General features: G+C 37.9%; 1 protein-coding gene across 1 annotated transcript in view; it reads right to left on the reverse strand.

The window, feature by feature from the left end:
* LOC119501443 overlaps positions 1-20,669 on the reverse strand; it is a 40,392-nt gene extending 19,723 nt beyond the window's left edge. The window contains exons 1-4 of the mRNA XM_037791803.1: positions 20,397-20,669; positions 12,400-12,996; positions 12,191-12,310; positions 10,808-11,731 (exon numbers count right to left, since the gene is read on the reverse strand). Coding sequence (XP_037647731.1) covers positions 10,808-11,731; positions 12,191-12,310; positions 12,400-12,996; positions 20,397-20,425 — 1,670 coding nt within the window. The 5' untranslated portion in view covers positions 20,426-20,669. The remainder of the gene's footprint in view (positions 1-10,807; positions 11,732-12,190; positions 12,311-12,399; positions 12,997-20,396) is intronic.
* Positions 20,670-21,619: the final 950 nt, after the last annotated feature.

Raw genomic sequence — 21,619 nt, forward strand, 5'->3', positions numbered from 1 at the left:
ATGTATTAGCAGCACTCCTAAAAGGTGACAAATGCACTAGATACTTTTTTTTATTTAGAAAAGATAAATAAAATTAACAATGCAGTTTGTGAAGATGAAAAAGACATTTCGCTATATGTAGCTAATTTCTATCAGAAGTTATATGCTACTGAGACTGAAAATGTAGATAATATAAATAAGTTTCTGAAAGACATAGAAAAGAGCATTAAAGGCATTGATGACAGTTTTAAATTGATTTGCGACCAGAAAATTAGTTTAACAGAGGAACTGTTTATTCTATTTTTTATTTTTTTTATTGTATTTGTTTTATTGTACCCCTGGCAAGAACAGTTTTCAATGTACATATTGTTATTGTACTTATATTTTGTTAATAAAAAAAAAAAACGGTAAAAAAAATAAATAAAACAAATTAGCAGCACACCTGCTGATTTCCTGATGCTGCCTTCAGAGGTTGTCGGAAATTGAATTGTTCCTTGACATGGCCCAAAGCAATGATAGAAGTGATTGTTACTTCTGTAGAGGAAATGTTCACTTCCTGGCAGCAGGTTAAGAAAGGCTGGGACCAGTGGTGGAATGTAACTACGTACATTTACTCAAGTACTGTTCTTAAGTACAATTTCCACATAGGCCTACATATATGTTAGTTCTAGCCTACTTGAGTATTTCCACTTTATGCTACTTTATATGCTACTGCACTATATTTCAGAGGGAAGACCTTTTAATGTACCTGTTAGAGCAGGGCAACCTGATGCTTTGATTATTTTGAAAATCCAGAAATGATACCCCATCAAATTCTCAGCATCTGTGCTCAATGTTTATTCATTTATTTATTTATATATTATTATTATTTATATTATATTATTATATATTATTATATAACCGCCCACCCTCCCCGGACACCCAAAAAGTAATTAAACGAAGAGATGAATTATAATTAAAATAGCAATAATAATAATCATAATAATAATAATAATAATAATAAATAGTAGTAAATAATAATTAAATACATAAATATAAATGTAAGAAAGCAGTGTATTTTGGAGTAAAAAAAACATAGATAAAGTTTAAAGTTATACTTAAAAGTAATATAAATTAAAATAAATAGGCGCTCTAATGTAAAATAAACTGTAATGATGCCTTCAGGGTTCAGTTTACAGAAGTCCTGTGTAACAGCACCATCCAGTGGTGTAGGGCAGGCATCTTTCAATCTAAACTTTTCTATTTTAGTTTGTTTTTAAAATGAAGTAGTAATGAGTAATAATCATTGAAATGGTTTCTAAAACATGTTTGGATGGATGTAGGCTAATAGATCAAACACTGCAGTTAAACCTGGAGGGAACAGACGGCTGACTTTGTAACCTTAGATGACCCATGATGCACGGCAAATGTCAGTGGTCATGTTCAGATCTGAAAAAAACAAACCATTTACTTTTTAAAATTGTATTTATTTTTGTGCAAGAGAAATGGCAGACTGAATTATACAAACATAATAATGAAGATCATACAGATTGTACAGAATGTATTGTGCATAACATTTTTTGCTCTAATTATATTTTTATATGACAGTGATTGCAACTCTAGGATTAAAATAGTAATTATATTTTTCAGTTACATTTGTCATCAGGTAAAGTGCTAAATGACAGTGTGTTATGTTTTGAATCAGGTTTAGTGATACATTGGTTTATGCCATGAGAATTACAGCTGATTAAAAATTCCTCAAAGATAGATTGTAATCATGTTTAATGCTGAACAGTGAGCTGTAAGCAAAGTTTAAATGAATCTCATATCTGATCATAGTGTCAGAGTTGGTATTGTCTCGGAGCACTACTGTATTACATAAGAACTTTCCTCTTTCACTTTTCATCCACCTCATCAAATGGAATTTCCATTTCTGTTTCTCCGAGTTCAGAAGGATAGAAATTGTATGTTCTTTGTACAGTTGATTCTATTTTGGGGGGAAATTCCACGTTCAAAAGAAGAGATGGTTGGACTCCAAACCCAATTTTTAACATTTTTATCAAGAACTGAGGCAGTATGTCACCACAATTAAAAACATTAAGAATAAGAAGGCAACCAGAACCAGCTTTGTGTTCATCTCCCTCTCTGGATAAAATGGCATCTCCAGGACAGCTTTGTTTTCATTTGATGTCAGCTGACCTTCGCACAGGAAGTCATGGATCTTCTGCCATGAGTCAATCTCTGAACGCCAGAGTGCAGCTCTGGCTCTGATGAACTGAGAGAATTCAGTCTCGCTGCCTTTGGCCAGACTGATGCTGCCTTTACAGATGAAGACGACATCCATGCCGAGGAAGAGAGCGTTGAGCCCGATAAGACCGGCTCTGGCTGAGTTGGAGAGGGCAAGAGGCCCTTTGACTGCTGCCTGACCAATATCTGGGATATCTGCCGCCATCCTGGGCACGTTACGTAATGCTTTTCCTTCCTGCACTGCCACTCTGCCAGCACTTACAACCAGGTCCTCAGTTTTTAACAACTTAACAGCAGAGGCAGCATCAACAAGCCCATCGATACCCTTCCCAATAGCACCAGCTTTACCAAACACCTTGCCTACTCCCACAACCACATCTATCTGGCTCGTTTCCCTTTTGGTGACCTCCTCCAGACAATCCTGGAAACACTGCACATCCTCCATGAAGCTCTGGAAGGTCTCACTGGCTTCCTTTTGATGTTTACGGTTCACGCCAACCTCTGTGGCGGTGGTGACGATACTGTTGACTCCGCTGACAATTCCCAGCCCCACCCCAGTCATTGTCAAAATTAGAGATGCTCCAGCTGTTACAGGACCTAATGCCAAACCAACGATGGAAAGCACACCTCCAGCTGCCCCCACCGAGCTGCCTGCTACACTGGAGATCTTTGCCCCCTTATTCATCCTGTCCAGCTGAACAGCATTCTCCTCCAGGTTTTCTAGAAACTGCAGCATCCTGGGCTTTCGCTCGCTGAACTCACTGATGAAGCCAGAACATGGTTCCTCCTGAAACAGGAACACCGTCCGGAAGCTCTGGTTCATCCTGATAAAGAGAAAAGAGGAAATTAAGAAAGACTAAATAAGATGACACAACTCAAACGGTTAATATGTTGAAATAAACAGAAGTGACTACAATATTTCATAAAAAAAATTACAAATTATACTGAGGTATTAACAGCTGGACAAGAACCATAACCCAAGGGATCCTTGTGAAAATTTGTAACCACTCATTTCTGAGTGCCTATAGAAATCATGGAAAATCAGTTTATGTCATTTGAGTTATGAATTATAATAATTTTGCCACTAATTTCCTGTAGTTGGAGTAAATTGAGTCTACAGCCATGCTGCCGTGTCTCCAGCTCCTCAACGTTGCATTTTTTCTTATTCTATTTTGTTGTCTATTTTTGGTGTGTGATTTTCTTTTATTAAATATTTTGTATTTTATTTTCATTGCCAACGGCTGCTTCTTTGACATTTGGGGCCAATAAACAATATAACCAATATAGATGGTTAACGCTTACCTGATTTCATCAAGCTGATTAATGTGATGAAGCATCCTTTGTATGTCATCTTCAGACAAATCCACATCGAGGTCTACCAGAGGTCTGGCGTTCATATTCAGGAAAAAGTCACTGAAGGAGCTGTGAAAGACAAAATTTTTTTTTTTTTTATATTAGATGTCTATTTTTTAAAATGTGCATATTGTTTTGATGAAATGTCTCTTTACCTTTTCTCTAACTTCTCACAGATTGTCTGGGTGGTCTGGATGTATCTGTCCAGCTGATATGACAGCACTTCCACATTCTGAAGTTTGGGAAGGAAGAAGACACTTGCATCTCTTTTAAACTCGAGGAGGAGAGGGCAGATTTCCCGTGCAGCAGTGATGACAACCTGAACTTGTTCGAGGCTGATCCCTTCTGGCAAATGTAACGCCTGGTTCTCCTCCATGAACACATGGAGTGAGGTGACCGCCAGATTCTCCACTGCATCCAGGAAGCTGTGGAGCTTCTCCAGGCCTCTCAGAGTGTCCTTCAGCACAGCAGCCAGCTCCTTCTCCAGCTCTGCACGTCTGCTGTCTGCAGTCACCTTGCTCTTCATATATTCCAAAATGTTGGTCTCCTTCTCCCTCCCAAGCATCCATTCAGGGCTCCTCTCACAGAACTCTCTCACTGTGTCGATGTAGATGAGGGTATCTGCGGTGTAGCGGCACAAGGCCTCCTGTAGTTCTTTTCTGAAACACAAAACATCATCCAGTTTGTGAGACCCTAAATGAGACACTAATAAGTACAATAAATAACTACAAAGAGACACTAAACGACTACAAAGAAATGCAGAGACACCAAACAGCTACAAAGAGACACTAAACTGCAACAAAACGACTACAAAGAGACACTAAATGACTACAAAGAGACACCAAATGACTACAAAGAGACACTAAATTACTACAAAGAGACACTAAATTACTACAAAGAGACACGAAATGACTACAAAGAGAGACTAAATGACTACAGAAAAATGCAGAGACACAAAACAGCTACAACTACTTATATATTGAGGCCTATATCATCTACATACATCAGTGGTTCCCAACTTGGGGGTCAGGACCCCTCCAATGGGTCCCAAAAGATGAATCTGAGGGGTTGTAGGATGATCGGATGGCAAAGCATAAAGAATACTTATACTTTGCAATTACATTTTTGTTTCACATGCTCCTCTAATCTTGTGAAATAGGCTAATGGCTATAAAGACTTTGATACTATTCAGATAAAATGGACAAAAGTCATAATGCACAGGCATTATTTGTTTGTCGTTGCATTTACACAATCTGACCAGCAGATGTCGCCAGAGCACAAATGGTTTATCAGTTAAATTCAGTTTTTTTTTTCCAACAATATTCTATTTATTCTTTTAGGCACAATAATCTGCAATAGCCTATAATATATTTTAAATGATTTTACAGTGATGATTAATACAATAGGTTGACATACCAAAAGCCAAGAGGTTTGTACTTCTCTATTTGTTGCCTTTGTTTATAGGATACATTACTTTCTACATTTATTTAACCCTAAAAAACAACCTCACATAAGGATGTAATGTAGGGTTAAAACCCAGTCAAATCTCGGATTTATTTAACATCTTCATAACACACTGTGTATTGGAGTTTCAAAGATCTGTCTCCTAATAATACACATATTTTTACTATATGTGACACTCTGCTGTTACTACAGGCTTTTCTCTCTTATTCTGTGCAAAAGTACTTCAAAGATTTAAGCTCTTTACCTTGCAGCAGACATGTTTGTCCTCTCCATATGGTGTCTCCAGTTCCTTATCAGGTCCTCGTGTTATTATTAGGTCTACCTGCGTGGTTAAAATAAAAATAAAATAAAGATTGGACATCTGATTGTTTCCTATAGAGACAACCAACTCATGTGTTGGCTGAATCTGCCAAAATCACCAGTTTAGTTCAACTGTTCAGGTAGTTTGTTGACAAAACTTCGACAGTAGTGGCAGTTTGGTTTAATTTTCCTTTCTCCACATCAGCAGGTTGAACCACCACCACACCCAACTTAACTGGTTTTTTTACGAGGCTGAACCAATGAGCTCTGAACAGACTCAGCAGCACACCTTGGATGTATTAGCAGCACTCCTAAAAGGTGACAAATGCACTAGATACTTTTTTAAATTTAGAAATACATACTTTATAGAAAAGAGAAATTATGAGCCATCATCCCTCTGTAAACTTAAAATTAACAATGCAGTTTGTGAAGATGAAAACGACATTTCGCTATATGTAGCTAATTTCTATCAGAAGTTATATGCTACTAAGACTGAAAATGTAGATAATATAAATAAGTTTCTTAAAGATGTAGAAAAGAGCATTAAAGGCATTGATGACAGTTTTAAATTGATTTGCGACCAGAAAATTTGTTTAACAGAGGAACAAAAATATATTGACTCTCTTAAAGGTAATACATCTCCTGGGAATGATGGATTGATAAGTGGATTTTATAAAGTATTTGTTAAGACATTAGCCCCATTTTTAGTATCTGTGTTTGAGGAAGCCATAGAAAAAGGAGAATTACCGCCAACTCTTCGACAAGGCCAAAAAAACTTAAACTATGTATTGAAAATTTGAGACCAATTATTCTGCTAAATAACAATGCCCAAATATTTACATTGGTCTTTCCTCAAAGGTTAAAATTAGGATTTGATGATATTATTGATGGAGAGCAATCTGGGTTTATGCCAGGGAGAAATAAATGCAATAACATACAATTAATACTGGATATGGTTGACTACAATGAATACATATTGGACAACAGTTTTATTTTATTTGTAGATTTTTATAAAGCATTTGATACAATAATCCACCAATCTATGTTTGGAGCAAATAAAAGCTTTGGATTTGGGACCCAATTTTTGAAAGCTGTCCAAACATTGTATAAAGGATGCAACAGCTCTGTTAAAGTGGCACATGGTACGACTCCTAGATTTGATATTGGTCGAGGGATCAGGCAAGGTTGTCCCCTTAGCCCATTTCTAGTTCTTCTTGTTACACAAATGATGGCTGTACATATTAAAAAAGGTAAATTTCAAGGTATTGTGGCCTTAGGTAGAGAATGTAAAGTATCCCAACTGACGGACGATACAACGCTATTTTTGTCTAATAAATATGAGGTCGTCAAAGCAACTCGTGTATTGAGGAATTTTCTGCTGTGTCAGGTTTAAGAATGAACTTGGAATGTGACCTATCAGAAGTGAATGTTATCCCTGTGAAGACCACTGTTACGTACTTGGGTGTGGTTATTGATAAGAATTAAAAACTTTGCAGTAACCTAAATTTCAGCCCTATAATTGAACAAATAACTAAGAAGTTCAATATGTGGTTGATGAGAGATCTTTCATTGAATGGCAGAGTCCTTCTGTCTAAAGCTGAAGGAATATCCCGGTCTGTCTATGTCTCCTTATCATTACCAATGCCTACCGAAATATACAAGAAATTGGATAAGATTTTATTTAATTTCATCTGGAGGAACAAATGTCATTATTTAAGGAAAGATATCCTTTGCAACACAAAAAGAAATGGCGGTCTGCAGGTACTAAGTTTTGAATCATTAAACAATACTTTCAAGGTGAAATGGTTAACCAATTTGATAAAAGAAAAAGAAAACATTTGGAATACCTTCCCTAAATATGTATTTAACTCAGTGGGTGTAATTAGATTTTTAATAAAATGTGATTACAATATTGATAAATTACCTGCAAAATTTGCAAATTTTCATAAACAAGCTCTGCTGAACTGGAAACTGATCTCTAAACATCATTTTTCACCAACTACTTGCTACATTTGGAATAACAAGAATATTCAATACAAAAATAAATCATTATATTATGGAAAATGGGTCGACAATGGTATCGCATTGGTCAAACAACTTCTTAATGCTGATGGGTAGTTACTAGCGTATAATGAATTCCTTTCCAAATTGAATTAACCAGTTACTCCGAAAGAGTATGCAGTGGTGTTTGATGCTCTGCTGAGGAGTATGCTGCAACTTAGAGGTTCAGTAAGGGAGATTTCAATGTTGGATCCATTTAATAGTGGTATATTCCTTGGAGAAGTCAACATTACCAAGAATAAATGCTCTAATAAATACATAAGGAATTGCATACAAGCTGTAACTCTGCCTCCAGGAACATTCTTTTGGGCTTAACTTTATGGAGAAATTAATTGGCAGAAAATGTGGGTAGTTGGGGACAAAAGAAGTTTCCTTTAAAATTTTGCACCGCATATATTCAGCAAAATAGACATTGGAGAGATTTAGAATTGATATTGAGTAACACAGCATGCAGCTCTTTTCTGTACGGAAGACTTGAAGAAAACAAACGTTTTACTTTTTAAAATTGTATTTATTTTTGTGCAAGAGAAATGGCAGACTGAATTATACAAACATAATAATGAAGATCATACAGATTGTACAGGATGTATTGTGCATAACATTTTTTGCTCTAATTATATTTTGATATGACAGTGATTGCAGCTCTAGGATTAAAATAGTATTTATATTTTTCAGTTACATTTATCATCAGGTAAAGCGCTAAATGACAGTGCGTTATGTTTTGAAGCAGATTTAGCGATACATTGGTTTATGCCATGAGAATTACAGCTGATTAAAACTTCCTCAAAGATAGATTGTAATCATGTTTAATGCTGAACAGTGAGCCGTAAGCAAAGTTTAAATGGATATCATATTTGATCAAAGTGTCAGAGTTGGTATTGTCTTTGAGCACTACTGTATTACACAAGAATTTTCCTCATTCACTTTTCATCCACTTCATCAAATGGAATTTGCATTTCTGTTTCTCCGAGTTTCTTCATCTCTCTCTCTGGATAAAATGGTGTCTCCAGGACAGCTTTGTTTTGCTTTGATGTCAGCTGACCTTCACAAAGGAAGTCATGGATCTTCTGCCATGTGTCAATCTCTGAATGCCAGAGTGCAGCTCTGGCTCTGATGAACTGAGAGAATTTAGTCTCGCTGCCAGTGGCCAGACTGATGCTGTCTTTACAGATGAAGAAGACATCCATGCCGAGGAAGAGAGCGTTGAGCCCGATGAGACCGACTCTTGCTGACTTGGAGAGGACAAGAGGCGCTTTGGCTGCTGCCTGACCAATATCTGGGATATCTGCGGCAACCCTGGGCACGTTACGTAATGCTTTTCCTTCCTGCACTGCCACTCTGCCAGCATTTACAGCCAGCTCCTCAGTTTTTAAAATAGAAACTGAGGCAACATTAACAAGCCCAATGATAACCTTCCCAATAGCCCAAACGTTACCAGACACATTGTTCGTTTCCCTTTTGGTGACCTCCTCCAGACAATCCTGGAGACACTGCACATCCTTCATGAATCTCTGGAAGGTCTCACTGGCTTTCTTTTGATGTGTATGGTTCACGCCAACCTCTGTGGCGGTGGTGACGATACTGTTGACTCCGCTGGTGATTCCCAGCCCCAACCCAGTCATTGTCAGAGCTAGAGACGCTCCAACTGTTACAGGAATTAATGCCAAACCAATGATGGAAAGCACACCTCCAGCTGCCCCCACCGAGCTGCCTGCCACACTGGAGATCTTTGCCCCCTTATTCATCCTGTCTAGCTGGACAGCATTCTCCTCCAGGTCTTCTAGAGACTGCAGCATCCTGGGCTTTTGCTCGTTGAACTTCTTGATGAAGTCAGAACATGGTTCCTCCTGAAACAGGAACACCATCCGGAAGCTCTGATTCATCCTGATGAAGAGAAAAGAGGAAATTAAGAAAGACTAAATAAGATGACACATCTCAAAAGGTTAATATGTTGAAATAAGCAGAAGTTGCTACAATATTTAGTAAAATAAATTACAAATTATACTGAGGTATAAACAGCTGGACAAGAACCATAACCCAAGGATCTTCTCATTTCTGAGTGCTTATAGAAATCATGGAAAATCAGGTTTGTGTCATTTGAGTTATGAATTATAATAATTATGCCTCTAATTTCCTTTAGTTGCAGTAAATTGAGTCTACACCCATGCTGCCGTGTCTCCAGCTCCTCAACGTTGCATTTCATTTTGTTATTTATTTTTGGTGCTTGATTTTCTTTTTATACATATTTGTATTTTATTTTCATTGCCAACGGCTGCTTCTTTGACATTTGGGGCCAATAGAAAATATAACCAATATAGATGGTTAACACTTACCTGATTTCATCAAGCTGATTAATGTGATGAAGCATCCTTTGTATGTCATCTTCAGACAAATCCACATCGAGGTCTACCAGAGTTTCGTCGTTCATATTCAGGCAAAAGTCACTGAAGGAGCTGTGAAAGACACAAATTATTTTTTTTTATATTAGATGTCTATTTTTCTAAATGTGCATATTGTTTTGATGAAATGTCTCTTTACCTTTTCTCTAACTTCTCACAGATTTTCTGGGTGGTCTGGATGTATCTGTTCAGCTGATATGACAGCACTTCCACATTCTGAAGTTTGGGAAGGAAGAAGACACTTGTATCTCTTTTAAACTCGACGAGGAGAGGGCAGATTTCCCGTGCAGCAGTGATGACAACCTGAACTTGTTCGAGGCTGATCCCTTCTGGCAAATGTAACGCCTGGTTCTCCTCCGTGAACACATGGAGTGAGGTGACCGCCAGATTCTCCACTGCATCCAGGAAGCTGTGGAGCTTCTCCAGGCCTCTCAAAGTGTCCTTCAGCACAGCAGCCAGCTCCTTCTCCAGCTCTGCACGTCTGCTGTCTGCAGTCACCTGGGTCACCTTGCTCTTCATATATTTCAAAAAGGCCTTACCTTTGTTCTCTGACTGGGTAACATGGCCGATGCTTAGGTCGATGCTGTCAGCCCTATCTTTGATGTCCACCATCATGTGCGACTCTTTCTCCCTCCCAAGCATCCATTCAGGGCTCCTCTCACAGAACTCTCTCACTGTGTTAATGCAGCTGAGGGTATCTGCGGTGTAGCAGCACAAGGCCTCCTGTAGTTCTTTTCTGAAACACAAAACATCATCCAGTTTGTGAGATTTCAAAACAAATTCAAACTGAACTGTTGTTGTAGAGTGGCAGGAAGCTGCGTCAGACAGCCTCTCTTCATCTTCATCAAAATATCAATGAAAGAACAACAAAACGACCACAAAGAGACAATAAATGAGACAATAATAAGTAAAATCAATAACTACAAAGAGACACTAAACAACTACAAAGAAATACAGACACAAAACAGCTACAAAGAGACATTAAACGACTAGAAAGAGAAACCAAATGACTGCAAATTACTCACTTCATCTCTCTCTCTGGATAAAATGGCGTCTCCAGGACAGCTTTGTTTTTCTTTGATGTCAGCTGACCTTTGCACAGGAAGTCATGGATCTTCTGCCATGTGTCAATCTCTGAACGCCAGAGTGCAGCTCTGGCTCTGATGAACTGAGAGAATTCAGTCTCGCTGCCTTTGGCCAGACTGATGCTGTAATAACCGATGAAGATGACATCCATGCCGAGGAAGAGAGCGTTGAGCCCGATGGCTGACTTGGAGAGTGCAAGAGGCCCTTTGACTGCTGCCTGACCAATATCTGGGATATCTGCCGCCATCCTGGGCACGTTACGTAATGCTTTTCCTTCCTGCAATGCCCCTCTGCCAATACTAACAGCCAGCTCCTCAGTTGTTAAAATATAAGCTGAGACAGTATCAACAATTCCATCGATAGTCTTCACAAAAACACAACCTTTACTAAGCACCTTGCCTACTCCCACAGCCACATCTATCTTGCTCGTCTCCCTTTTGGTGACCTCCTCCAGACAACCCTGAAGACACTGCATATCCTCCATGAAGCTCTGGAAGGTCTCACTGGCATTCTTTTTATGTTTACGGTTCACGACAACCTCTGTGGCGGTGGTGACGATACTGTTGACTCCGCTGGTAATTCCCAGCCCCGCCCCAGTCATTGTCAGAACTAGAGACGCTCCAGCTGTTACAGGACCTAATGCCAAACCAATGATGGAAAGCACACCTCCAGCTGCCCCCACTGAGCTGCCTGCCACGCCGGAGATGTTTGCCCCCATATTCATCCTGTCTTGCTGAACAGCATTCTCCTCCAGGTCTTCTAGAAACTGCAGCATCCTGGGCTTTCGCTCGCTGAACTTATTGATGAAGCCAGAACATGGTTCCTCCTGAAACAGGAACACCGTCCGGAAGCTCTGGTTCATCCTGATGAAGAGAAAAGAGGAAATTAAGAAAGACTAAATAAGATGACACAACTCAAAAGGTTAATATGTTGAAATAAGCAGAAGTTGCTACAATATTTCATAAAACAAATTTCAAATTATACTGAGGTATTAACAGCTGGAGAAGAACCATAACCCAAGGATCCACTCATTTCTGAGTGCTTATAGAAATCATGGAAAATCAGGATTGTGTCATTTGAGTTATGAATTATAATAATTTTGCCTCTAATTTCCTTTAGTTGCAGTAAATTGAGTCTACAGCCATGCTGCCGTGTCTCCAGCTCCTCAACTTTGCATTTTTTTTATTTCTATTTTGTTGTCTATTTTTGGTGCTTGATTTTCTTTTTATACATATTTGCATTTTATTTTCATTGCCAACGGCTGCTTCTTTGACATTTGGGGCCAATAAACAATATAACCAATATAGATGGTTAATGCTTACCTGATTTCATCAAGCTGATTAATGTGATGAAGCATCCTTTGTATGTCATCTTCAGACAAATCCACATCGAGGTCTACCAGAGGTCTGGTGTTCATATTCAGGAAAAAGTCACTGAAGGAGCTGTGAAAGACACAATTTTTTTTTTTTTTTATATTAGAAGTCTATTTTTTGCAAAATGTGCATATTATTTTGATGAAATGTCTCTTTACCTTTTCTCTAACTTCTCACAGATTTTCTGGGTGGTCTTGATGTATCTGTCCAGCTGATATGACAGCACTTCCACATTCTGAAGTTTGGGAAGGAAGAAGACACTTGCATCTCTTTTAAACTCGAGGAGGAGATGGCAGATTTCCCGTGCAGCAGTGATGACAACCTGAACTTGTTCGAGGCTGATCCCTTCTGGCAAATGTAACGCCTGGTTCTCCTCCATGAACACATGGAGTGAGGTGACCGCCAGATTCTCCACTGCATCCAGGAAGCAGTCAAGCTTCTCCAGGCCTCTCAGAGTGTCCTTCAGCACAGCAGCCAGCTCCTCCTCCAACTCTGCACGTCTGCTGTCTGCAGTCACCTTGCTCTTCATATATTCCCGAATTGCCTTACATCTCTTACCTTTGTTCTCTGACTGGGTAACATGGCCGACGCTTAGGTTGATGCTGTCAGCCCTATCTTTGATGTCCACCATCATGTGCAACTCTTTCTCCCTCCCAAGCATCCATTTAGGGCTCCTCTCACAGAACTCTCTCACTGTGTTGATGTAGCTGAGGGTATCTGTGGTGTAGCAGCACAAGGCCTCCTGTAGTTCTTTTCTGAAAAACAAAACATCATCCAGTTTGTGAGATTTCAAAACAAATTCAAACTGTACTTTTTTTGTGGAGTGGCAGGAAGCTGCGTCAGAAAGCCTCATTTCATCTACATCACAATATCAATGAAAGAACAACAAAAAGACCACAAAGAGACACTAAACGAGACACTTATAAGTACAATAAATAGCTATAAAAAGACACTAAACAACTACAAAGAAATGCAGAGACACCAAACAGCTACAAAGTGACACTAAACTGCAATAAAACAACTACAAAGAGACATAAAAAGACAACAAAATGACTACAGAGACACTAAATGAATTCAAACTAACATAAACTAATTGTCACACATATAGTATGCATGTATGTATGAATGTATGTATGTATGCCTGTATGACTAAAACATAACCAGAAGGCCCTCTTATATATAGAGAGGCCTATATTGTCTACATAGATCAGTGGTTCCCTACTTGGGTCCAATGGGTCCCAAAAGATGAATCTGAGGGTTTGTAGGATGATCGGATGGCAAAGCATAAAGAATACTTATACTTTGCAATTAACATTTTTTTTCACATGCTCCTCTAATCTTGTGAAATAGGCTAATGGATATAAAGACTATGATACAATTCAGATAAAACAGGACAAAAGTCATAATGCACAGGCATTTTTTGTTTGTCATTGCATTTACAGGATTTGACCAGCAGATATCGCCAGAGCACAAATGGTCTATCAGTTGAGTTCAGGTTTTTTTTCCAACAATATTCCACTTTTTCTTTTAGGCACAATAATCTGCAATAGCCTATAACATATTTTAAATTATTTTACAGTGATGATTAATACAAGAGGTTGACATACCAAAAGTCAAGAGGTTCGTACTTCTCTATTTGTTGCCTTTGTTTATAGGATACATTACTTTCTATATTTATTTAACACTAACAAACAACCTCACATAAGGATGTAATTTAGGGTTGAAACCCACTCAAATCTCGGATTTATTTAACATCTTCATAACACTCTGTGTATTGGAGTTTCAAAGATCTGTCTCCTAATAATACACATATTTTTACTTTATTTGACACTCTGCTGTTACTACAGGCTTTTCTCTCTTATTCTGTGCAAAAGCACTTCAAAGATTTAAGCTCTTTACCTTGCAGCAGACATGTTTGTCCTCTCCATATGGTGTCTCCAGTTCCTTATCAGGTCCTTGTCTTATTATTAGGTCTATCTGCGTGGTTTAAATAAAAATAAAATAAAGATTGGACATCTGATTGTTTCCTATAGAGACAGCCAACTCATGTGTTCGCTGAATCTGCCAAAATCACCAGTTTAGCCTAACTGTTCAGGTAGTTTGTTGACAAAACTTCGACAGTTGTGGCAGTTTGGTTTCATTTTCCTTTCTCCACATCAGCAGGTTGAACCACCACCACACCCAAATAACTGTTTTTTTTTACGAGGCTGAACCAATGAGCTCTGAACAGACTCAGCAGCACACCTTGGATGTATTAGCAGCACTCCTAAAAGGTGACAAATGCACTAGATACTTTTTTAAATTTAGAAATACATAGTTTATAGAAAAGAGAAATTATGAGCCATCATCCCTCTGTAAACTTAAAATTAACAATGCAGTTTGTGAAGATGAAAAAGACATTCTATCAGAAGTTATATGCTACTGAGACTGAAAATGTAGATAATATAAATACGTTTCTTAAAGACGTAGAAAAGAACATTAAAGGCATTGATGACAGTTTTTAATTGATTTGCAACCAGAAAATTAGTTTAACAGAGGTATAAAAATATATTGACTCTGTTAAAGATAATACATTTCCTGGGAATGATGGATTGATAAGTGAATTTTATAAAGTATTTGGTAAGACATTAGCCCCATTTTTAGTATCTGTGTTTGAAGAAGCCATAGAAAAAGGAGAATTACCGCCAACTCTTCGACGAGGCATAAAAAAGATAAACTATGAATTGAAAATTGGATACCAATTAGTCTGCAAAATGACAATGCCAAGATATTTACAATGGTCTTTGCTCAAAGGTTAAAATTAGGACTGGATGATATTATTGATGGAGAGCAATCTGGGTTTATGCCAGGGAGAAATAAATGCAATAACATTAATACTGGCTATGGTTGACTACAATGAATACATATTGGACAACAGTTTTATTTTATTTGTAGATTTTTATAAAGCATTTGATACAATAAGCCACCAATCTATGTTTGGAGCAAATAAAAGCTTTGGATTTGGGACCCAATTTTTGAAAGCTGTCCAAACATTGTATAAAGGATGCAACAGCTCTGTTAAAGTGGCACATGGTACGACTCCTAGATTTGATATTGGTCGAGGGATCAGGCAAGGTTATCCCCTTAGCCCATTTCTAGTTCTTCTTGTTACACAAATGATGGCTGTACATATTAAAAAAGGTAAATTTCAAGGCATTGTGGCCTTAGGTAGAAAATGTAAAGTATCCCAACTGACAGACGATACAACGCTATTTTTGTCTAATAGATATGAGGTGGTCAAAGCAACTCGTATATTGAGGAATTGTCTGCTGTGTCAGGTTTAAGAATGAACTTGGAATGTGACCTATCAGAAGTGAATTTTATCCCTGTGAAGACCACTGTTACGTACTTGGGTGTGGTTATTGATAAGAATTAAAAACTTTGCAGTAACCTAAATTTCAGCCCTATAATTGAACAAATAACTAAGAAGTTAATTATGTGGTTGATGAGAGATCTTTTATTGAATGGCAGAGTCCTGCTGTCTAAAGCTGAAGGAATATCCCGGTCTGTCTATGTCTCCTTATCATTACCAATGCCTACCGAAATATACAAGAAATTGGATAAGATTTTATTTAATTTCATCTGGAGGAACAAATGTCATTATTTAAGGAAAGATATCCTTTGCAACACAAAAAGAAATGGCGGTCTGCAGGTACTAAGTTTTGAATCATTAAACAATACTTTCAAGGTGAAATGGTTAACCTATTTGATGAAAGAAAAAGAAAACATTTGGAATACCTTCCCTAAATATGTATTTAACTCAGTGGGTGGAATTAGATTTTTAATAAAATGTGATTACAATATTGATAAATTACCTGCAAAATTTGCAAATGTTCATAAACAAGCTCTGCTGAACTGGAAACTGATCTATAAACATCATTTTTCACCAACTACTTGCTACATTTGGAATAACAAGAATATTCAATACAAAAATAAATCATTATATTATGGAAAAAGGGTCGACAATGGTATCGTATTGGTCAAACAACTTCTCAATGCTGATGGGCAGTTACTAGCGTACAATGAATTCCTTTCCAAATTTAATTAACCAGTTACTCCGAAAGAGTATGCAGTGGTGTTTGATGCTCTGCTGAGGAGTATGCTGCAACTTAGAGGTTCAGTAAGGGAGATTTCAATGTTGGATCCATTTAATAGTGGTATATTCCTTGGAGAAGTCAACATTACCAAGAATAAATGCTCTAATAAATACATAAGGAATTTTATACAAGCTGTAACTCTGCCTCCAGGAACATTCTTTTGGGCTTCACTCTGTCTCAATAATAAAGTTAAAGAAGTTTCCTTTAAAATTTTGCACCGCATATATTCAGCAAAATAGACATTGGAGATATTTAGAATTGATATTGAGTAACACAGCATGCAGCTCTTTTCTGTACGGAACACCTGAAGAAAACAAACCTTTTACTTTTTTAAATTGTATTTATTTTTGTGCAAGAGAAATGGCAGACTGAATTATACAAACATAATAATGAAGATCATACAGATTGTACAGAATGTATTGTGCATAACATTTTTGCTCTAATTATATTTTTATATGACAGTGATTGCAACTCTAGGATTCAAATAGTAATTATATTTTTCAGTTACATTTATCATCAGGTAAAGCGCTAAATGACAGTGCGTTATGTTTTGAATCAGGTTTAGCGATACATTGGTTTATGCCATGAGAATTACAGCGGATTAAAACTTCCTCAAAAATAGATTGTAATGATGTTTGATGCTGAACAGTGAGCTGTAAGCAAAGTTTAAATGGATCTCATATCTGATCAAAGTGTCAGAGTTGGTATTGTCTCTGAGCACTACTGTATTACACAAGAACTTTCCTCTTTCACTTTTAATCCTCATCAAATGGAATTTCCATTTCTGTTTCTCAGAGTTACTCCATCTCCCTCTCTGGATAAAATGGCGTCTCCAGGACAGCTTTGTTTTCATCTGATGTCAGCTGACCGTCGCGCAGGAAGTCATGGATCTTCTGCCATGAGTCAATCTCTGAACGCCAGAGTGCAGCTCTGGCTCTGATGAACTGAGAGAATTCAGTCTCGCTGCCTTTGGCCAGACTGATGCTGTCTGTACAGATGAAGTAGACATCCATGCCGAGGAAGAGAGCGTTGAGCCCGATGGCATAAACTTTGGCTGACTTGGAGATGGCAAGAGGCCCTTTGGATGCTGCCCGACCAATATCTGGTATATCTGCCGCCACCCTTGGCACATTACGTAATCCTTTTCCTACCTTCACTGCCTTTGTGCCAACACTAACAGCCAGCTCCTCAGTTTTTAACATCTTAAGAGCTGCCTTAGCATCAACAAGCTCATCGATATCCTTCGCAATATCATAAACTTCACGAAGCACCATGCCTACTCCCACAACCACATCCATCTTGCTCATCTCCCTTTTGGTGACCTCCTCCAGACAATCCTGGAGACACTGCACATCCTCCATGAAGCTCTGGAAGGTCTCACTGGCTTTGCTTTGATGATGACGGTTCACGAAAAACTCTGTGGCGGTGGTGACGACACTGTTGACTCCGCTGGTGATTCCCAGCCCCAACCCAGTCATTGTCAGAGCTAGAGACACTCCAGCTGTTACAGGAATTAATGCCAAACCAACGATGGAGAGCACACCTCCAGTTGCCCCCACCGAGCTGCCTGCCACACTGGAGATCTTTGCCCCCTTATTCATCCTGTCTAGCTGAACAGCATTCTTCTCCAGGTCTTCTAGAAACTGCAGCATCGTGGGCTTTCGCTCGTTGAACTTACTGATGAAGCCAGAACATGGTTCCTCCTGAAACAGGAACACCGTCCGGAAGCTCTGGTTCATCCTGAAGAAGAGAAAAGAGGAAATTAAGAAAGACTAAATAAGATGGCACATCTCAAAAGGTTAATATGTTACTTTAAATTCTGTATAAAAATATTAGATTTGGGATATGGTTTTCTTTTTTGGATCCACATAAAACTGAAATAAGCAGAAGGGCTACAATATTTCATAAAATAAATTACAACTTATACTGAGGTATTAACAGCTGGACAAGAACCATAACCCAAGGATCCACTCATTTCTGAGTGCTTATAGAAATCATGGAAAATCAGGTTTATGTCATTTGAGATATGAATTATAATAATTCTGCCTCTAATTTCCTTTAGTTGCAGTAAATTGAGTCTACAGTCATGCTGCCGTGTCTCCAGCTCCTCAACTTTGCATTTTATCTTGTCCTATTTTGTTGTCTATTTTTGGTGCGTGATTTTCTTTTTATACATATTTGCTTACCTGATTTCATCAAGCTGATTAATGTGATGAAGCATCCTTTGTATGTCATCTTCAGACAAATCCACATCGAGGTCTACCAGAGTTTCGTCATTCATATTCAGGCAAAAGTCACTGAAGGAGCTGTGAAAGACACACATTATAATGTTTTTATTAGATGTCTATTTTGCAAAATGTGCATATTGTTTTGATGAAATGTCTCTTTACCTTTTCTCTAACTTCTCACAGATTTTCTGGGTGGTCTGGATGTATCTGTCCAGCTGATATGACAGCACTTCCACATTCTGAAGTTTGGGAAGGAAGAAGACACTTGCATCTCTTTTAAACTCGAGGAGGAGAGGGCAGATTTTCCGTGCAGCAGTGATGACAACCTGAACTTGTTCGAGGCTGATCCCTTCCGGCAAATGTAACCCCTGGTTCTCCTCCATGAACACATGGAGTGAGGTGACCGCCAGATTCTCCACTGCATCCAGGAAGCTGTGGAGCTTCTCCAGGCCACTCAGAGTGTCCTTCAGCACAGCAGCCAGCTCCTTCTCCAGCTCAGCACATCTGTTGTCTGCAGTCACCTTGCTCTTCATAGATTCCAAAATTTTGGTCTCCTTCTCCCTCCCAAGCATCCATTCAGGGCTCCTCTCACAGAACTCTCTCACTGTGTCGATGTAGATGAGGGTATCTGCGGTGTAGCAACACAAGGCCTCCTGTAGTTCTTTTCTGAAACACAAAACATCATCCAGTTTGTGAGATTTCAAAACAAATTCAAACTGAACTTTTGTTGTGGAGTGGCAGGAAGCTGCGTCACACAGCTTCATTTTATCTTCATCAAAATATCAATAAAAAAACAACAAAACGACCACAAAGAGACACTAAATGAGACACTAATAAGTACAATAAATAACTACAAAGAGTCACTAAACGACTACAAAGAAATGCAGAGACACCAAACAAGGAGACACAAAGCAACTAAGAGACTCAAAAAGACAACAAAATGACTACAGAGACACTAAATGACTACAAACTAACATAAACTAATTGTCCCACATATAGTATGTATGTATGTATGTTTGTATGACTAAAACATAACCAGAAGGCCCTCTTATATAGCGAGGCCTATATCGTCTACATACATCAGTGGTTCCCAACTTGGGGGTCAGGACCCCTCCAATAGGTCGCAAAAGATGAATCTGAGGGGTTGTAGGATGATCGGATGGCAAAGCATAAAGAATACTTATCCTTTGCAATTACATTTTTTTTTTCACATGCTCCTCTATTCTTGTGAAATAGGCTAATGGCTATAAAGACTATGATACTATTCAGATAAAACAGGACAAAAGTCATAATGCACAGACATTTTTTGTTTGTCGTTGCATTTACAGGATTTGACCAGCAGATATCGCCAGAGCACAAATGGTTTATCAGTTTACAAGTTCAAGGTTTTTTTTCCAACAATATTCTACTTATTCTTTTAGGCACAATAATCTGCAATAGCCTATAATATATTTTAAATTATTTTATAGTGATGATTAATACAAGAGGTTGACATACCAAAAGTCAAGAGGTTTGTACTTCTCTATTTGTTGCCTTTGTTTATAGGATACATTACTTTCTATATTTATTTAACACTAAAAAACAACCTCACATAAGGATGTAATTTAGGGTTAAAACCCACTCAAATCTTGGATTTATTTCACATGTTCATAACACACTGTGTATTGGAGTTTCAAAGATCTGTCTCCTAATAATACACATATTTTTACTTTATTTGACACTCTGCTGTTACTACAGGCTTTTCTCTCTTATTCTGTGCAAAAATACTTCAAATTGATTTAAGGTCTTTACCTTGCAGCAGACATGTTTGTCCTCTCCATATGCTGTCTCCAGTTCCTTATCAGGTCCTCGTCTTATTATTAGGTCTACCTGCGTGGTTAAAATAAAAATAAAATAAAGATTGGACATCTGATTGTTTCCTATAGAGACAACCAACTCATGTGTTGGCTGAATCTGCCAAAATCACCAGTTTAGTTTAACTGTTCAGGTAGCTTGTTGACAAAACTTCGACAGTTGTGGCAGTTTGGTTTAATTTTCCTTTCTCCACATCAGCAGGTTGAACCACCACCACACCCAACTAACTGTTTTTTTTACGAGGCTGAACCAATGAGCTCTGAACAGACTCAGCAGCACACCTTGGATGTATTAGCAGCACACCTAAAAGGTGACAAATGCACTAGATACTTTTTTAAATTTAGAAATACATACTTTATAGAAAAGAGAAATTATGAGCCATCATCCCTCTGTAAACTTAAAATTAACAATGCAGTTTGTGAAGATGAAAAAGACATTTCGCTATATGTAGCTAATTTCTATCAGAAGTTATATGCTACTGAGACTGAAAATGTAGATAATATAAATACGTTTCTCAAAGACATAGAAAAGAACATTAAAGGCATTGATGACAGTTTTAAATTGATCTGCGACCAGAAAATTAGTTTAACAGAGGTACAAAAATATATTGACTCTCTTAAAGGTAATACATCTCCTGGGAATGATGGATTGATAAGTGAATTTTATAAAGTATTTGGTAAGACATTAGCCCTATTTTTAGTATCTGTGTTTGAAGAAGCCATAGAAAAAGGAGAATTACCGCCAACTCTTCGACAAGGCATAAAAAAGATAAACTATGTATTGAAAATTGGATACCAATTAGTCTGCTAAATAACAATGCCAAGATATTTGCATTGGTCTTTGCTCAAAGGTTAAAATTAGGACTAAATGATATTATTGATGGAGAGCAATCTGGGTTTATGCCAGGGAGAAATAAATGCAATAACATTAATACTGGATATGGTTGACTACAATGAATACATACTGAACAACAGTTTTATTTTATTTGTAGATTTTTATAAAGCATTTGATACAATATGCCACCAATCTATGTTTGGAGCAAATAAAAGCTTTGGATTTGGGACCCAATTTTTGAAAGCTGTCCAAAGATTGTATAAAGGATGCAACAGCTCTGTTAAAGTGGCATATGGTACGACTCCTAGATTTGATATTGGTCGAGG

The sequence above is a fragment of the Sebastes umbrosus genome, chromosome 14, assembly GCF_015220745.1.
Source record: "Sebastes umbrosus isolate fSebUmb1 chromosome 14, fSebUmb1.pri, whole genome shotgun sequence".
NCBI classification, from domain to species: domain Eukaryota; kingdom Metazoa; phylum Chordata; class Actinopteri; order Perciformes; family Sebastidae; genus Sebastes; species Sebastes umbrosus.